This window comes from Saimiri boliviensis, chromosome 15 (genome assembly GCF_048565385.1).
Source record: "Saimiri boliviensis isolate mSaiBol1 chromosome 15, mSaiBol1.pri, whole genome shotgun sequence".
NCBI lineage: Eukaryota > Metazoa > Chordata > Mammalia > Primates > Cebidae > Saimiri > Saimiri boliviensis.
This window is the reverse complement of record NC_133463.1, coordinates 52,957,807-52,976,354: the sequence shown is the minus strand read 5'-3', so window position 1 is coordinate 52,976,354 and position 18,548 is coordinate 52,957,807. Positions and strand designations below refer to the sequence as shown.

The window sequence follows — 18,548 nt, the reverse complement described above, 5'->3', positions numbered from 1 at the left end:
GCATACATTTCTCACTAAATTAGGCACTTAGAACACTTTTATACATTATGTCTATTGAAATAATACAGACTTTTATGTAACTTCTATTTTGACAGTTTGTTGCATATTCTAAGGACCCAGACATAGGCTTGGTGGCCCGTCTCTTGTTTTTCCTGGTTTATGACTTTCGGCTTTGTGGAATACGGCTGAGATGAAAGGATTTATTGATGATGCAAACTACTCCGTTGGCCTGTTGGAGGAAGGAACAAACCTTGGAAATGTTATTGATAACTATGTTTATGAACATACCCTGGTGAGTGCCATTTCTCAGTGTTTGTCATTTTCTAAGCTCTAAAACATCAGTGCTTTTTAATTTCCAAGATGGTAATTGATCAAAAGTAGTTGGTTCAGATGTTAACTTTTCCAGGTTGATTTAAATTGACCTTCCTCCCCAACACCCATTCCCCTTAGTGATCCATTTTTCTTTCTTTTACACATTTAAAAATCCTCCCTATGGCCCTTTCCCTGCTATGCCTTTTAGCATCTGGCACTCGCGTGTGTTCTGTTTATTCTGTTGATGTGATGCCAGCCAACCTTCTAATCAGTACATAGCTTGTTACTCATTTTTCTCAATTTGTTTTCTTTTTTGGAGACAAGTCTCACTGTGCCATCCAAGCTGGAATGCAGTGGCGTGATCTTGGCTCATGTGCAACCCTCGCCTCCTGAGCTCAAGCAGTTCTCTTGCCTCAGCCTCCTGAGTAGCTAGATAACAGGTGCATGCCACCATGCCTGGCTACTTTTTGTATTCCACTCCCCCAGTCAGAGACCGAGTCTTGCTCTGTCACCCAGGCTGGAGTGCAGTGGCGCAGTCTTGGCTTACTGCAACCTTCATCTCCCAGGTTCAAGCGATTTCCCCTGCCTCAGCCTCCCGAGTAGCCAGGATTACAGGTGCCCACTACCACACTTGGCTAATTGTATTTTTAGTAGAGATGGGTTTCACCATGTTGGCCAGTCTGGTCTTGAACTCCTGACCTTGTGATCTGCCTGCCTTAGCCTCCCAAGGTGCTGGAATTACAGGTGGCAGCCGCTGGGCCTAGTCTTAATTGTATTCTTCAGTGGATATAAGTTTACTTTCAGATAATCTTGGTTGTGTACATTCATTGAAAATTTGATAATTTATCCTGAATGTTTACTACTGCTCTTAAGAGTCAACTTCTACAGAATCATATACTCAATGCTACTTAAGGTTTTTTTTCTTTTTTATTGATGAAATTTTGCTCTTGTTGCCCAGGCTGGAGTGCAGTGGAGCAATCTCAGCTCACTGCAACCTTAGTCTTCCTGGTTCAAGCAATTCTCGTGCCTCAGCCTCCTGAGTAGCTGGGGTTATAGGTGCCTGCCGTTAGACCTGGCTAATGTTTATATTTTTAGTGGAGACAGGGTTTCACCATGTTGACTAGGCTGATCTTGAACTCCTGACCTCAGGTGATCTACCTGTCTTGGCCTCCCGAAGTGCTGAGATTCAGGTGTAAGCCACCATGCCCGGCCTCGTCATTTTTTTTTATATTAGACTTAACTGATATAATTTCTTTTTTTATTGGAGAAAATTTTTATATTCCCCCAAACTTGTTAGAGAATTGTTTTCATGTTACTGGTGTTCAGTAATTGAATATCAAAAAGTCATCTCTCCTTCTCTTGACCTTCATTCTACAGACATGTTCATCTTCCCCTCGTCCATCCAAAAATCTGTCTTCCTCTGCCATTCAGCTTCTTGAAACTTGACATATTAGTCATGAAATTTGTCATACTGGCCAACCAATTTCTGCCAAGCCATTCTTCAGTTAAGTGCCACTGGGAAGCTCCTTGTCAAATTTTGATGATCTTTCTCTTAGTCACTTAACTTTATTCTTTTGAGTTTCTGTAACACTTTTCAGGGGCCGGATAATATTTGAAATATTCCTTTTATCCATTCTTGTCCACATCTAAATTGTCCCACATTAGTAACATTCAGTGAGGATTAGTCCTCTCTCTCCTGGCTCTGGGGTGATATTTCTCTGTCATTCAGTCTACCTTTTGTTTGTCCTCTCTCACTTAACCTTGGTCTTGCCTCGGTAATGTCCTTGAATACAAGGGGAACCTCCTCCATTCCCATTATTTATAGTCTTTGCAGGTGTCCTTACAGTGACCCTCCTAACTTATCTCCCTTCTGGTTGTCCTCGTTTGCCAGAGCCTGCTTAATTTAAATACAAGGCTTCCTTGCCCCCTGAATTTGTTTTTCATTGCCTGCTGATCCAGACCTCACATTGTGCCTAGGATAAGAAAAGAGGCTGAATATCTTGTTGTTTCATCCCATTGCTCTTGGTGGTACCCATAAATACCTTTTTTCCACCATCAAGTTAAATACAAACTTGTATATAATACTATAGATATCAGGTCTTGTGAGGATGGATAACTTAATACAACTGTTAAAATTCTGTTGCACATAACATATAATTTGTATTTATATCAATTGGGCACTGTGTTCCAATAATGGAGAATTTCAATACTGTGAATTAAAGAGTTGACAACAAAAAATTATCTTCATGGCTTCTCAAACAGTATTTGGATGTTGTATGTCCTAAATAAGATTTCTTTGCCTGCCATCTAACACTGAGTAATACCAGTTCTGTTCAACATGCGTAAGTCATCGCTCTAGTCCTAGAATAACCACAGCTGTAGGAAAATTATTGTTATTTAGGCTTATCTGATACTCGGTAGACTTTTTCATACTTTTAAAATCTAATTTTGACATCTCCATGTGCAAACTAACCCGGTCTTTTTAAAAACAGTTTCCTGGTCAGGCATGGTGGCTCACACCTTTAATCCCAGCATTTTGGAAGGCCAAGGTGGGAGGATTGCTTGAGCTCCAGGAGTTGGAGGCTATAGTAAACTATGATTGCACCACTGCCCTCCAGTATGGGCTACAGTGACCACTCGACTCTGAAAAAGTAATAAAATAAGAGGCTTACCATGTTGTCTTAAGGTGCAGTTTTAATGGTGATTAGGAATTGCATCCTGAACTGCCAAAGTATTTTAAACAGTGGGGGAGGCATGTGAGAAAATTGATTTTTTTCCTTCAGCTATCAAAAAGTAAAATCAAGGGAATTTACTCTGACTTCTGTCACTGCAATTGATAATACTGTGCTATTGTCGCACAACAAAAAAAGTAATCAAATACAAGAAAGAACAGCTGGGTGTACTGGCTCACACCTGTAATCCAAGCACTTTGGAGGCCAAGGTGGGCGGATCACCTGAAGTCAGGAGCTCAAGACCAGCCTGACCAACATGGTGAAACCTCATCTTTAAAATAAAAAAATAAGAAAAAAAAAGAAAGAACAAATGTGTTTAGAGTCTCTTTTAATTTTTACTAAATCTAGTTAAATCACACTTAACAAGCTTTAAATATACTACTATATGTAAATATATGTCTTGGCCCATGTGTGTGTAGAGGAAAAGAGGTATTCTTTCCTGTTTTGATACTTGAATTTCAATGGTTTTTTTGTTCGTTTTTCTTTTTTTGTATATAACCATAATAGACAGGGAAAAAGGCATTTTTTGTGGGAGATCTCGGAAAGATTGTGAAGAAGCACAGTCAATGGCAGAATGTAGTGGCTCAGATAAAGCCATTCTACACAGTGAAGTGCAACTCTGCTCCAGCCGTACTTGAGATTTTGGCAGCTCTTGGAACTGGATTTGCTTGTTCCAGTAAAGTAAGTGTTTTACATTTTAACAAAACGGAAACATTTAATAATTTAACATTGTAGTTACAGCAGTTGGAGAACAAATGCAAAGAAGTTTGACTTTTTGGATGGAGTTTTAAAATAATTGTTTAAATCTACAGCCTCATGTTGGAAAATTACAAGCTTTTCAAGTGCACCAGTGAAAGGGAAGTTTCTGTGTGATGAGTCTTTGAAACATTGTATCTTTATTAATTGAAAACTTTAATTTGTATCTCCTTCTTAGTCAAGAGCTACTTCTAGACCAAACTGTTACTAACTACAGCAAATATCTAAACTCAGATTTCTCTGGTGCTTCTTTTTAACAATTTTTAGGCCAGGAAAAATGACTAACACCTGTAATTCCACCACTTTGAGAGGCTGAGGTAAGAGTTGTTTGAGCCAGGAGTTCAGGACCAGCCTGGGCAACAAAGTGAGACCTCATCTCACTATTTATTTTTTGAGACGGAGTCTCACTTTGTTGCCAGGCTGGAGTGCAGTGGTGCCATCTTGGTTCACCGCAAACCTCCACCTTCCAGGTTCAGGCGATTCTTCTGCCTCAGCCTCCTGAGTAGGGACTACAGGCATGTGCCTTAAATTTAAAAATTAGTTTGGCCAGGCACGGTGACTCACACCTGTACTCGTAGCACTTTGGGAGGCTGAGGTAGGAGGATCACTTGAGCAGCTCAGGAGATGGAGGCTGCATTGAGCTATGATTGTGCCCCTGCACTTTAGCCTGGGAGACAGAGTGAGACTCTGGCTTTAAAAGGGCTGGGGGTGGTGGGATTAATAGAGTAGTAGAAGAAATGTTACCAGAATATGAACTGTGGCGTTATGTATTCTTAATTTAACCTCATTTTCACAGAATGAAATGGCTTTAGTGCAAGAGTTGGGTGTATCTCCAGAAAATATTATTTACATAAGTCCTTGCAAGCAAGTGTCTCAGATAAAGTATGCAGCAAAAGTTGGAGTGAATATCATGACATGTGACAATGAAATTGAATTGAAGAAAATTGCACGTTATCACCCAAATGCCAAGTAAGTATAAAGCTAAGTACTTGAAAATGTTATCTTACCACTTAGAGGATTGGGTCTGTCTTTTGTCTGGGAAGGAGCATTTGTGGTAGGGCAATAGTGTGTATCGTATTTGTAACTTAAAAGGTCCTCTATGGGAAACCCAAGTAGCATTTTATTGGCTCTCTACTTATGACCCTTCATGTGGAATTGGGATTAAAAATAATAAGGGGCTGGGCACAGTTGGCTCGTGCCTGTAATCCCAGCACTTTTGGAGGCCGAGGCAGGTGGATTACCTGTGGTCAGGAGTTCCAGACTAGTTTGACCAACATGGTGAAACCTCATTTCTACTAAAAATATGTAAATTAGCCAGGCGTTGTGGAGCACACCTGTAATCTCAGCTACTTGGGAGACTGAAACAGAGGAGAATCTCTTGAACCAGGAGGTAAAGGTTGCAGTAAGCCAAGATTACGCCATTGCACTCCAGCCTGGGCAATGAGTGAAACTCCATCTCAAAAAAAAAAAAAAAAGGCATGGCAGTTTGGGGATATAATCTTGTAATCTTCAAGGAATCCTTGATAGTTGATTGGTGTGATGATCAAATTAGGGCCATGGCTGTATTTTCATTATTGCAATAACTCAGTTTGAAAATGTGTTACAAACAGGATATATTTTGGTCAGCTTTTTTTCTCTGTTTAGCTGAGGGTTTAATCTACCCTAGGCCATAGTTCCTGAATGCTCGTATTTACGACAGTGTCTTAGAAGCCTAGTCGATAGGTTTGGGGGGTTTTGTTTTTAAGGCTTATACTTTTCTTTTTGAACATGAACTTAATTTTTTTACTTGCATTTGCATGCATCCAGGGAATTTTTTTTTTTTAATTTAAAAAGTTTACTTTTTTAAGGCTGGGTGCAGTGCCTCACACCTATAATCCAACACTTTAGAAGGCCGAGGAGGTTGTATCATTTGAGGTCAGGGTGGCCTGTGCCTGTAATCCCAGCTACTTGAGAAACTGAGGCAGGAGAATTCCTTGAACCCAGGAGTCAGAGTCTGCAGTGAGCCAGAATTGTGCCATTGCACTCCAGCTTGGGCAACAGAGCAAGACTCCCTCAAAAAATAAAAAAAAAGAAAAAAGGTTTGCTTTTTAAATTTTCAGGCCAAGATTTATGTTTTCACAAAGTGGTATGTCAAGAGGACTTAAGAATATACTAAAACCATATTGAAATATGCAGTTGTTGGCTTTTTAAAAATGAGTTATGTGTGTTTCTGGAAATGTATCCTATCGGTATTTGTATGTTCATAATTTTTGTACTGATTCAGGGGTGTACTTAAGGTATCCTGACAGCATTGATTACTTTGGAAAATCTTTGCGGATAAAAGCATTGTTGGGAAGATTTTAGGGAACCACTTATTTTTCTAAAAAAATCTTGTTCTGTGATCCTGTGAAGACAAGCTGTAATTTTTCATGGTTAGTATGTTAGACTGGGGACTGGCACGTTCTTGGTGGAGCTGATTCTAACCATAGAATAATTTTTGCTTGTATCATTCTTGCCCTCTGATTATCAAATTAGGGCCATAGCTATACTTTCATGGTCACATTATTAACCACCTTAGTTTATGTAATTAAGACATCCATGGGAAAACAGCTATACAGAAAAAATTTATTTGGAACTTCTAGTAGTTTGTAATTTGCTCAGCTCCTGAAAATAGAGAAATTTTATCAGTCTTGATCATCTTGCCTTGGTTGTCATGGTTTGGAAGGAAATACCAAGTAGATTTGAATCAGTAGACTAGAAGGCTGCTGTTTAAACACATAAGATAATTTAAAAAAAAAAAAAAAAGCTTTCTAGGTTGGGTGCAGTGGCTCACACCTGTAATCCCAGCACTTTGGGAGGCCGAGGCAGGTAGATCACTTGAGGTCAGGAGTTTGAGAGCAGCCTGGCCAAAATGGGGAAACCCTGTCTCCACTAAAAATACAAAAATTAGTTAGGCATGGTGGCTTGTGCCTATAATCCCAGCTACTCAAGAGGCTGAGGCAGGACAAATTGCTTGAGTCCAGGGTTACAGTGAGCCGAAATTGTGCCACTGCACTGCGACCTGGGGGACAGAGCAAGGCTCCCATTTCAAAAAATAAATAAATAAAAATAATTTCAAAAAATTTTAAAGAACCTTTCTAATTTTCTCCAGTTAGAAACCTGCTGGGATTTAGCAGTGTTAGTAGGAAGAATGTTTGCAGTAAGCAGTGGACGTTTAGTTAGCACAATCAAAGAAGTTTGAAGACATTTAAAGCCCTGATATTCTTATTGAAAGACAATTATGGCATTGCTATTCAATTTAGTCTTTCTAGGTGGCTTTATGGACTGATGGACTTCATTTGAAAGTAATGTCGTCTTTCATTACAGAGCCCAACCGACTCTTGATGCTACAACAGAGTCTTAACTTGCTGCATTTTCCAAAATCCCATCCTTGTAAGCTTCATGCTTTAGGCCCTAATTGCTAGTTTTTTCTCTATACAGGATTGTTTTTCATTAGGTTCACTTGATTCATCCGTCGCTGGATTTGGGAGCACTGGCAACATAATCAACCTACTTCCTACAATCTTCAGGCTTCACATGTGCTGATGATGATGTAAACCAACTCTGCCCCAATCATCTCCCCTTCTCTTAGGGTCTTACTACATATTGCAACAGAAGATAATATTGGAGGTGAAGAGGGTAACATGAAGTTTGGCACCACCCTGAAGAACTGTAGGCATCTCTTGGAATGTGCTAAGGAACTTGATGTCCAAATAATTGGGGTTAAGTGAGTATTTGTTTTACACTTTTAAAGCTGTGAACATTTATAGTGATAGCCTTTCTGGTCGATCTAATACCTTATTTGCCTGAAGTCTAAGATTTAATTTTTCTTTTTTAACACACATGTTCTGCAACTATATGTCCTTCTCCATAATAAAAAGAATAGTAAATAATATTTTGATTAGGTTAGTGCAGGGTAACTTAAATTGCCGCCTTTAAATTGGATGGGAGGGGATTTGCTAGAATTCTTATGAAAATAGTATCATTTAACTTCTAATTTGTGGGTATCATTCTGTTTTGTTTTCTATCTGAAGACTTTCTCCTCCTCTAATTCCTCTGGGCAATTCAAAACAAAGAATTGGAGCATGCTGTGCCCTACACAATAGATAAAATTCCATGTCAGTCTAGTTTTAATCTACCTTAGGTGACAGTATTAACACATTTGAGAGTTTTGTTCATATTTTAACTAAGTTGTAATTTTTTAAGTTAGCATAAAAATTAATGAAGTAATCTTGAATAAAGGGAAAAAAAGAAAGTCTGATTTTTTCATTTTTCTGAAACTTTACAGTGTTGAGTTCTATGGATTTTAACATTTGTATAACCACTGCCACAATCAGGAGGTACTCTATTCTGAAATTTTATCACTAGTAATACTAGAGAACAATAGTGATACTATTAGTCAGCTTGATTAATACTCATTTGTGTTTATTTCACAAGAGACACATTTTGTATTTGGTTGAGTAAAATTGTTCAATTTTATGCTCAGCTGAATGTGATACAGTTTGATTGGTACTGCTTATTACTTCACTATATAAACATAAAAGCCACACATACATAAAAGTACACTCTATTGTATAGGGTGGAACAGTACTAATGATTTACTTATTGTTAAGAATTTGTTTATAGAATTACACTTGTATGTTAGCATTGCCTTTTCTTAAAAGCTGGTACTGTAACTTTTGGGTAATTAGAGGCTAATCCTTTATTTGGTAAACTTTAAATATTTGGTAAGGTTAATGTGGATACTTAATTGTGTCAGTATGATGAATGACAATTGAAAGAAATTAAAGGAAATGCCTCTAAAACTTTCTGCTCTTTTAAATTTATTATCCTGTGTGTTTCAGATTTCATGTTTCGAGTGCTTGCAAAGAATCTCAAGTATATGTACATGCTCTATCTGATGCTCGATGTGTGTTTGACATGGCTGTAAGTTCTTTTTAAAAATGATTTGGTATTTTATTTAAGCCAAGATATTAAGTTAAAAACTTTAAGTATCTTTTTCTGCTTGTGTGAATTACTCTGCCTGTGTGAATTACTCTGGCTACATCCAAATGACACACACCTCATTTTTATTATTATATAAGCTTTCAGAGCTCTATATAGTCACAACTTTAAAATGGGTAAAGGAGTGAAATTGTAATTGACTTGTGTAAGTCTAAAAGAATCAAAGAGGCTTCATACCTAACATTGAATCAATCTGTTTCTATTAGTAAAAAAAAAAAAAAAAACAAGAACTTGTTGTACTAAAGATCAGAAAAGATAAATTTACCTCCCTAGGGGGAGGTTTTAAAATGTTCTCATATCCATTACAATTTGGAAAAGCATTTAAATATTTTTTTTTTCCATCTCCAGGGAGAAATTGGCTTTACGATGAACATGTTAGACATTGGTGGAGGATTCACGGGAACTGAATTTCAATTGGAAGAGGTAAACTTTTCAGTAGATGACATATCAGAATAATTGCTTTCTTTGCTACTTAAGTGGTATAGAGTAGGATTTTTATGATGGCAGAAACTGAACCCTGTAACATCTCTTTAAAATTTTATTCTTAGAAAATGAACAGGCAGTAGACCTAGCTAACTTTGAATTATCATAAAACATTTTCTAGTTCAGCTGTGTTTCTGTACTTAATGGCACAAATTATTTAATGACTTAAAAAACTTTACTACATTTTATTTTATTATTATTACTATTATTGGGGCATTAACCTAGATGTAATCACTCAGTTGTTTTGTTTTGTTTTGTTTTGTTTTAAAGAGATGACGTTTCACCTTGGTCAGGGTGGTTTCGAACTCCTGACCTTAGGTGATCCACCCAGCTTGGCCTCCCAGAGTGCTGAGATTATAGGCATGAGCCACCATGCCAGGCCTTACTACTACCTTTTTAAAAATAAAGTCTTGCCCAGGCTGGAGTGGAGTGGTGCAATCATAGCTCACTACAGCCTCCAACTCCTGGGCTCAAACGGCCCTCTCACCTCAGCCTCCCAAGCAGAAAGACTCTTATTTTTTTTTAATAACATAGAATTCTTACTATTTAGAAAAATAATAAGAGTTTTTCTATATTGCTCAGGCTGGTCTTGGAACTCCTGGCCTTAAGTGATCCTCCTGCCTCAGCCTCCCAAAGTTTTGGGGTTACAGGTGTGAGCCACCACTCCCAGCCAATTTTAGCACTTAGGCCAGATGCGTGTCATACCTGTTTCTCACCTTCCTGCTCTGCCCTCTTTCCTCCCTTTTGTAATACCTAGAAACTAGGATTTGAAAATTTTGCTTCTCTTGTTAGTGATCAAGTATAGAAAAATGACTTTAAAAAAACAAATACCAGTAGGTATTTGTTATTAGAGCTATATATTTTTTTAAATTAGTGCCATTCTGATAGTTAGAAAATAAATTGACTTGAAAGCATGCCTAATTTATTGCTTAGAAATAATTTCAAAGTAGCTAAGGTTCATGGTCTGTAATTGGAACTGCTCCATTTTCCTAGAAAATTAATACCAATCTCTAAATATTGTGAATTATCTAATTCAATATTGAAACCATAATGTGGCATTTAAAATCTATAGGTTAATCATGTTATCAGTCCTCTGTTGGATATCTACTTTCCTGAAGGATCTGGTGTTAAGATCATTTCAGAACCCGGAAGCTACTATGTGTCGTCTGCATTTACACTTGCAGTTAATATCATAGCAAAGAAAGTTGTTGAAAATGATAAATTTTCCTCTGGAGGTAAGTTATGAAGTTTATAGTTTTATTTTTGTTGGTTAATAACTGCAGTTAGTCTGGAAATTGAACAGATGGTCCTGAAGTTGTAGGTGGTTTTCAGCTTTTAAAAATTTTAAAGCCGGCCGGGCGCGGTGGCTCAAGCCTGTAATCCCAGCACTTTGGGAGGCCGAGGCGGGTGGATCACGAGGTCGAGAGATCGAGACCATCCTGGTCAACATGGTGAAACCCCGTCTCTACTAAAAGTGCAAAAAATTAGCTGGGCATGGTGGCACGTGCCTGTAATCCCAGCTACTCAGGAGGCTGAGGCTGGAGAATTGCTTGAACCCAGGAGGCGGAGGTTGCGGTGAGCCGAGATCGCGCCATTGCACTCCAGCCTGGGTAACAAGAGCGAAACTCCGTCTCAAAAAAAAAAAAAAAAAAAAAAAAAAAAAAAAAAATTTTAAAGCCAAGGTCATTCCATAAGACTTCTGAATCCAACTTTTCTTTGGGACTGATGTTTAGATATGGCTATATTAGATAAATGTCTAACAGATGACTAATTCTCATCCATTGTTCAGAACTACTTTTATTGTGATCTCTTCTGTTCTCCGTACCTCACATGGGTCACCAGGAGGCTCTATTTTCATAATTTCTTACATAAGGGTGGCAAAGAGTTCTTGTGATCTGACTCAAGTCAAACCAACAAAAAGCCCCTAGACAGTCTGTCTTGTTGGCCAGTATTGTAGGAAATACTGTTTTACATTAACAAGACTTTTTTTGGGTGGGGCAGGGCAGGGGGGGGTTGTGGATTAGTCCTTAAGAAAGTGGTCCATTTTCCCAATATTGTCTTTTACAGCTTTGTTTTTCTTTGTTTAGAATCTACTCCAGGACCACATTGAATTTGTCATTTCTTCTTTAATCTAGATAAAGTTTCTCAGCCCATTACTTTGTATTTCTTGACTTTGACATTTTCAACGAGTAGAAGTTTCATAGCTGATTATTAATTTGGGTTTGTTTGATGCTTCCTCATGATTACATTTTTTAGGCTATGCATTTAGGGCATGAAGTTCACCAAAGTGTCAGTCTGTTTTCACTGCCTCACATTAGGAGGTACGTGATAGTGGTCAGTTCGAATACTGACAATGCTAGTTGTTTTTTTCTTGTTTCGTTGCCCAGTTTGGACTACAGTGGCTCAATCAGGGCTCACTGCAGCCTCAACCTCCTGGCTCAAACAGTGCTCCCACCTTCAGCCTCTTCCATAGCTGGCACTACACCTGGCTAGGTTTCCTATTCTTATTTTGTTGTAGAGGTTTTGCCACGTTTCCCAGGCTGGTCTAAACTGAGCTCAAGTGATCACCTGCCTGCCTCAGCCTCCCAAAATGCTAGGATTACAGGCTTGAGCCAGTACGCCTGGCCTTGTGGAGTTTGTATGACTTTTGTTTTTTCTCTAAGACAGAGTTTCGCTCTTGTTGCTCAGGCTGGAGTGCAGTGACACAATCTTGACTCACTGCATCCTCTGCCTCCTGGGTTCTAGCGATTCTCCTGCCTCAGCCTCCCTAGTAACTGGGATTACAGGCGTGTGCCACCACACCTGGCTAGATTTTTTTTTTTTTTTTTTGCTAGTTTTGAGCACTTGTTTAAGGTTATGTCATGCAGGTTTCTCTCCACTGTGAAATGGCAAGTTAGAGACTGATTAACTGTTTCTAACCACACTTTTACCTCATTAGTTTTCAGCATCTATTGATGAATTTCTAACTCAATTATTGTTTCTATTAGTTGGACTTGTAAAGAATCTTTTTCTTCCTCCTGTTTGTTTATATTAGTTTAGACTCATAGGTCTTTATTCAGTAGGTTTATATAATCTATTACTCTTCATTTTTCTCTTGACATGTCTCCGTTATTCTCTCAACACTTCATTTTTTGTTATTTCAAGATGTCTTAGGCTCATTTTAACCTTTTTCTGCCTCAGTCCTGTAATCAGTTGTTTCTCCAAGGATCCTTGACTTGTTTTTGTGGAGAGCAATATTTTTAAAACCTAAAAATGAGGCTTGGCACGGTGGCTCAAGCCTGTAATCCCAGCACTTTGGGAGGCCGAGGCAGGTGGATCATGAGGTCAAGAGATCGAGACCATCCTGGTCAACATGGTGAAACCCCGTCTCTACTTAAAATAAAAAAAATAAAAAAAAAAATTAGCTGAGCATGGTGGCGCGTGCCTGTAATCCCAGCTCCTCAGGAGGCTGAGGCAGGAGAATTGCCTGAACCCAGGAGGCGGAGGTTGCGGTGAGCCGAGATTGTGCCATTGCACTCCAGCCTGGGTAACAAGAGCGAAACTCCGTCTCAAAAAAAAAAAAAAAAAAAAAAAAAAAAAAACCCAAAAATGAGTATTGTTGTGCTAAGAGTAGAATAGTGATGTGTTCTAGAAGGAATGTTTTCAAAGTGTGAGGTGAGAAGATCTATATTGATCCCTGAAGCTTGAGGCTGCAGTGAGCTGTGATCACTCTAGCCTGAGTAACAGTGAGACCCTGTCTCAAAACACACAGACATACACACAGATTCCCACTGGCAGTGTACACATGTGAACTCTGGTTGCTCCTCATGCTCACTGATGTTTGGTATTGTTAAGTCTTCAAACTGGTCCAGTCAGTAGGTGTGTGGTGGTAATAGAGCACTATTTTCTTCCCCCTCCCCGCTCTTTTTTGGAGACAGGGTTTTCACTGTCACCCAGGCTGGAGTGCAGTGGCACAATCTCAACTTTTATTTTTAATTCTACATTCAAACATATATTTAATTCCTTGAGCATGTATTATATATTGCCTTCCTCTTCCTGATGTGGAAAAAAACTAAACATTGTTTTTCCTTGCTGCTTGATCTTCTTTCTCTTTTTTGAAACAGCAACTACCAGAAAGGCTTCTAGAGTCTTAATACATTTCTCTCTCTCTCTCTTTTGAGACAGGGTCTTACTTTGTCACCCAGGCTGGAGTACAGTGGTTCAATCCTGGCTCACTGTAACTTCTGCCTCCGGATTCAAGGGATTCTGATGCTTCTAGCCTCACAAGTAGCTGTGATTACAGACTTGTACCACCACACTTGGCTAATTTTTGTTTTTTTATTAAAGACAGGTTTTGCCATGTGTAGTTCACGCTGGTCTTGGAACTCCTGGCCTCAAGTGATCCCTCTGCCTCCCAAAGTGCTGGGATTATAGGCATGAGCGACTGTGTCCAGCCCTAGATCACTTTTGGGCTTGTTGGTTATCATCTTTTGTGAAATGCATGCTCTATGTGTCTTTTTTTAAGTTTAAATATTTTGAGAAATGTGAAAATTATATTAATTTGTTTTATATTAGCCATCTAACTAAAAATTCATTTTCCCCTTTCCTGTTTTATTCCAGTAGAAAAAACCGGAAGTGATGAACCAGCCTTCATGTATTATATGAATGATGGTGTTTATGGTTCTTTTGCAAGTAAACTTTCTGAGGACTTAAATACCATTCCAGAGGTTCACAAGGCAAGTTTTATCAGAAATACCAAAACCTGTTTGGCAGTTAATAAATTGAGCTGTTACTTTTAAGATGCTTCCCAATTTTTTGAAAAACATTTTAAAATGGGGAAAAATGCCCTTTTTGAGGATCTATGTTCTTCTGGTGGTGTCTCCTTTTTAGTTTGTTGCCTTTGCATAAAGTTAATGGTACCATTGAGGCTTAAGGAGCACTCTGCCCTTGGCTCTAGGCCTTTTTTCCATGAGCACATTAGATCTGAGACAGTGAAAAATACTTAATCTACTCAAAAATTCAATACCTGTGTAGGTATGAGTAAAAATTAAATTGATAAGACTATTCCTTTCCTACAGAAATACAAGGAAGATGAGCCTCTGTTTACAAGCAGCCTTTGGGGTCCATCCTGTGATGAGCTTGATCAAATTGTGGAAAGCTGTCTTCTTCCTGAGTTGAATGTGGGAGATTGGCTTATCTTTGATAACATGGGAGCAGATTCTTTCCATGAACCATCTGCTTTTAATGATTTTCAGAGGCCAGCCATTTATTACATGATGTCATTCAGTGATTGGTAAGGTGATTTTAAAGCAGGTGGGATATTTGACTGTTGTTAAAGACTTGCAAATAACCTTTAATTCTGTAATGAATGCTGAACTTAGATACACAGTTATGTATTGCTTATAAAGTATAATTGCTTAATGGTGGGGATTTTCTCTGACAAATGCAATATTAGTTAACTTTATAATGGCATAGCCTACTACATGCCTAGGCCCCTAGCCTACAAATCTGTACAGCATGTTACTTTGTTTAGTACTGTTGGCAGTTATAACACAGTGAGATTTGTGTATCTAAAGATACTTAAACATAGAAAGGATAATACATTGTGCTATGACATTATAATTGCTGCCATGTAACAAGGTGATAGGAATTTAACTCCACTGTAATCTTAAAGTACACCCCTTCATGTATTAGTCTTTGACCAAAACATCACTCTGCAATGCATGACTATTATAGAAAAATGACAGGTTTTTTGGAAGACTAGTTTTGGTCCTGTTTCATTATCCATTTGTTATATGATTGTGTGGTCTTGGGCTTAAATTCAGAATTTAGCTTATTTTTTTTTCTTTGTAGGTATGAGATGCAAGATGCTGGAATTACTTCCGATGCAATGATGAAGAACTTCTTCTTTGTGCCTTCTTGCATTCAGCTGACCCAAGAAGACAGCTTTTCCACTGAAGCTTAAACAGGCATTAACGCTTCTTTAGATCTGAAGTTGCAGGTTAAGCTTGTCTGGTCAACATTCCAGTGTGGAAAAATAATTTAAATGATCTTATTCTCTTAATTATTTGGCAACAAAAACTATTAGTAATAGCTATTTGGGACCAGACAAAATCAGCTTTCATCTATAATTCATTGGGGATAATGGGAGATTTAGATAATGTATCCAGATTTAAACATACCAGTTTGTCCTACCCCTTAAGCGTTTAAAATAAAATATGCAACAAAATGGATGACTTAGTGGAGATGGAAGCCCATTAATTGGGTTCCCCATTAAACCGTTTACATACAAGAACACAGTTTTTATACTAAGGATTTGTGTTTAAAAGTCTTGTAAAGTTCATGTCTTTCACCCAGATATATCAAATGTTAGCAGAAGACCAGTGTGACTTCATTAGGTAATGTTTAGTGTATTTAGAATGTGTAAATTTGTGCTTTGAACTGTAGTTTAATAAATGTAAAATTGCATCATAGTATTTGTTGTATTTGACCTAATGTAACCCTTGTATGATTGCAATAAAATTTTGTGTAGATTTTACTGTCTTTTCAGGCTAAAACTTTGGGAAAGGGGCTAGCTAGCAAAGGTAGTTTTGAAATAGATGTGTATACGGACTGTTTTGAAGGGTTTTTTGTTTGTTTTTTTTTAAGTAGCCCAGTTAAGTTTTGTTTGGCTCAGTGCATTTTTCAGTTATTTAATTAGTAATTTAAGTAAAGTGGTAAATCATTGTGAAGTTCAGATTCATTATGGAGAGTTGATGTGCAGTAAGCATGATGTTTAACAATTTTAACACCCAAAATGTCAATCCTGCATAAATCAATTGTAATAATAAATAGGTGTTTCTATATAGATAGACTGCATAGAGTACCTTAGTAAATCTTTGAATCACAATCTTCTGGCTGAAATGGAAGATTCTGTTAAATACTTTGAATAAACTTAGGGGGAGGGAAATAAAATTGCAGAAAACTGCAGAGCACTGAAACTTAAAGAAGGGCTACATCTTTATCCAGATACCTGTTGCTCTTTTGCACGGAATGTTTAAATTCAGAGTTGGGGTGGGGTTGGGATGAAGCACACTTATTTTCTTCAATTGCAGTGATTTCAAATTTAGGAATTTTTATTTTTGGTTTGAGCTGTTCCCTTAGCTTCTTGTTATTCCCGATTTGTTCTGCTTAGTCATTACTTTTAATTCTTTTCTTACTAAAATTTTGTGGTGATTGGGAAAGGGAGTTAGCATCACTAACCTGACAGTTGTTGCCAGGAATTTGCTTTGTTTACTGCTAGTATATTAATAATCCTAGATCTGAGAATAACAATAGTAATAACAGGGGTCTTTTTTTTCCTAACTTACTCTATGTTCAGGTGCAGAATTTCTGTCTCCCAAGAGGAAATGTGACTTCACTTTGGTGCCAATGGACAGAAAATTCTACCTGTACTACATAGGAGAAGTTTGGAATGCACTTAATAGCTGGTTTTCACACCTTGATTTTGAGGTGGAAAGAAATTGATCATGAATCTCTAATTAATTCTCTTAAACCAGTAGGTGCTTAATATTTTTTGATTTGATTAATGCCCATTTGAATTTCTTGGGTTCTATTAATTAAAAAAAGTAGGACCCCAATTTATCGCCATCAAATTACCCTTGGACTTTTCCAAGGTATAATGTGGAGTTTTATGGAAAATTCCAAGCTACCTTGTAGATTTTTTTAACCATAACGAGGGGGAACTGTTTCCTACCTTCTTTACATGTTGTGCATTGTCGTGGTCCAGAAATGCCAAACCTTTTTAAAGATGGTGCAACTTGGTCGTTGGCTTGGCTATACTGGCTTTGAACTTCATGGCATATCAACTTTGCCATATCTGTAGGAGAGCTGTGTGAAACAGCTCAGAGTTGCAAATACCACTTGTGAATGATAGGATAATTTAAAAAAAATGTTTGTATTGTATTTGAAGACTGTTTGCCATAAATCTGAAATTTGAACCTATGTATTTCAATTTGGTATGCTAAAAAGTTCTGAATTAATGTAAAGTTTTTGTTATAATATTGTAATCTCAGTTCAAAAGTTAACTGAAAATATAAAACCCAAGTGATTTCTATATAGTAAATTGAACTGTAAAGGTAACTTGTGTGTGATTCTGAATGCATAGATAAATGTTTTTATTCCTCACATTTTGCTTTGGCTTCTATCCAAAATAGACGTGAAATTTTACATTACATATCAGCTTTATGTATATTAACAGACTTGCTTTATTGAAAAGTAGATTGATTCTGCTTTTAAAAAAAATACTGGAAGTTACATATAGAACAATGAAATTTTGATAAAGTCCAGTATATTTGTGAGCACTGTTTCCAGGACAGCCTTTTCTAAACACTTCAGTTCACTAGCTTCCTAACAATTTTAAACTTAGACTAAATGAATAGACTGATACAAATTAAGCTAGATTTATTCCAAGTAAACATGGACATTAATACCATTAAATGGAAATATTGGGTTCAAAAAGCCACACATTGCTCAATTCCTTTTATCTTCCTTGTTTTTTATAGTTTTAGTTTGTTAACCTGTCTTGGCCTTAAGAAGTCTTCTGAACTCCGCTGAAATGAAAAGCAACATCTCTGTTCTTTTGAACACCTTAGTTAACTGGGTGACTATTTTTCAGAGTGACTTTTAAAGATTTACTTCATTATTCAGGCAGTACAGTAGTATAGAGTGGTAAAGGTGTAGACCTTGTTTCCAGTCTGCTTGACTCAAATCCTGTCTCTTTGATTTACTGTCTGTCTGAACATAGGCTAGTCACCTAACCCTTTTGTGCCTCAGTTTTCCCAGCTGAAAAATGGTAAGGCAAGGTACCGTGGCTTATGCCTGTAAGTCCCGGCACTTTGGAAGGTCGAGGTGAGAGGATTGCCTGAGCTCAGGAGTTTGATCAGCCTGGGCAACACAGGGAGCACCTGTCTCCACACACAAAAATGTAAAATTAGCCGGGTGTGATGCGTGCCTGTAGTGCTAGTACTCAAAAGGCTGAGGTGGAAGGATTGCTTGAGCCCAGGAGGTGGAGGCTCCACTCCAACCTGGGCGACAAAGTAAGACCCTGTCTCTAATAAATAAAACGGTAGTAAAAGTAGCAGCTTCATAATAAGGTTATAAGGATGTAACACCTGTAAGGTGTTGCTATAAACAACTTTTTTTATTTGTTCCTTTTTTCCCTCTTTGATGCCTGGGAAAAACAACTCTTATTACCTGTTACCTTATGTTAGACAAGTTGCTCTG

The 18,548-nt window shown here is 37.8% G+C and overlaps 1 protein-coding gene across 9 annotated transcripts in view; it reads left to right on the top strand.

Annotated features, from left to right (window-relative positions):
- AZIN1 (antizyme inhibitor 1) overlaps positions 1-17,495 on the top strand; it is a 40,835-nt gene extending 23,340 nt beyond the window's left edge. For 3 of the 9 annotated variants that reach the window (XM_039464339.2, XM_039464340.2, XM_074386613.1), the window contains 10 exons: positions 96-292; positions 3,552-3,725; positions 4,597-4,769; positions 7,411-7,545; positions 8,663-8,744; positions 9,171-9,245; positions 10,378-10,540; positions 13,908-14,020; positions 14,363-14,577; positions 15,138-17,450. In XM_039464339.2, the coding sequence (XP_039320273.1) occupies positions 191-292; positions 3,552-3,725; positions 4,597-4,769; positions 7,411-7,545; positions 8,663-8,744; positions 9,171-9,245; positions 10,378-10,540; positions 13,908-14,020; positions 14,363-14,577; positions 15,138-15,249 (1,344 nt within the window). In that variant the 5' untranslated portion in view covers positions 96-190 and the 3' untranslated portion in view covers positions 15,250-17,450. Of the gene's footprint in view, positions 1-95; positions 293-3,551; positions 3,726-4,596; positions 4,770-7,259; positions 7,546-8,662; positions 8,745-9,170; positions 9,246-10,377; positions 10,541-13,904; positions 14,021-14,362; positions 14,578-15,137 lie in introns of all 9 variants that reach the window. The other 6 variants (NM_001301731.1, NM_001291497.1, XM_074386614.1 and 3 more) reach the window with 3 other exon arrangements.
- The last annotated feature ends 1,053 nt before the right edge of the window (positions 17,496-18,548 follow it).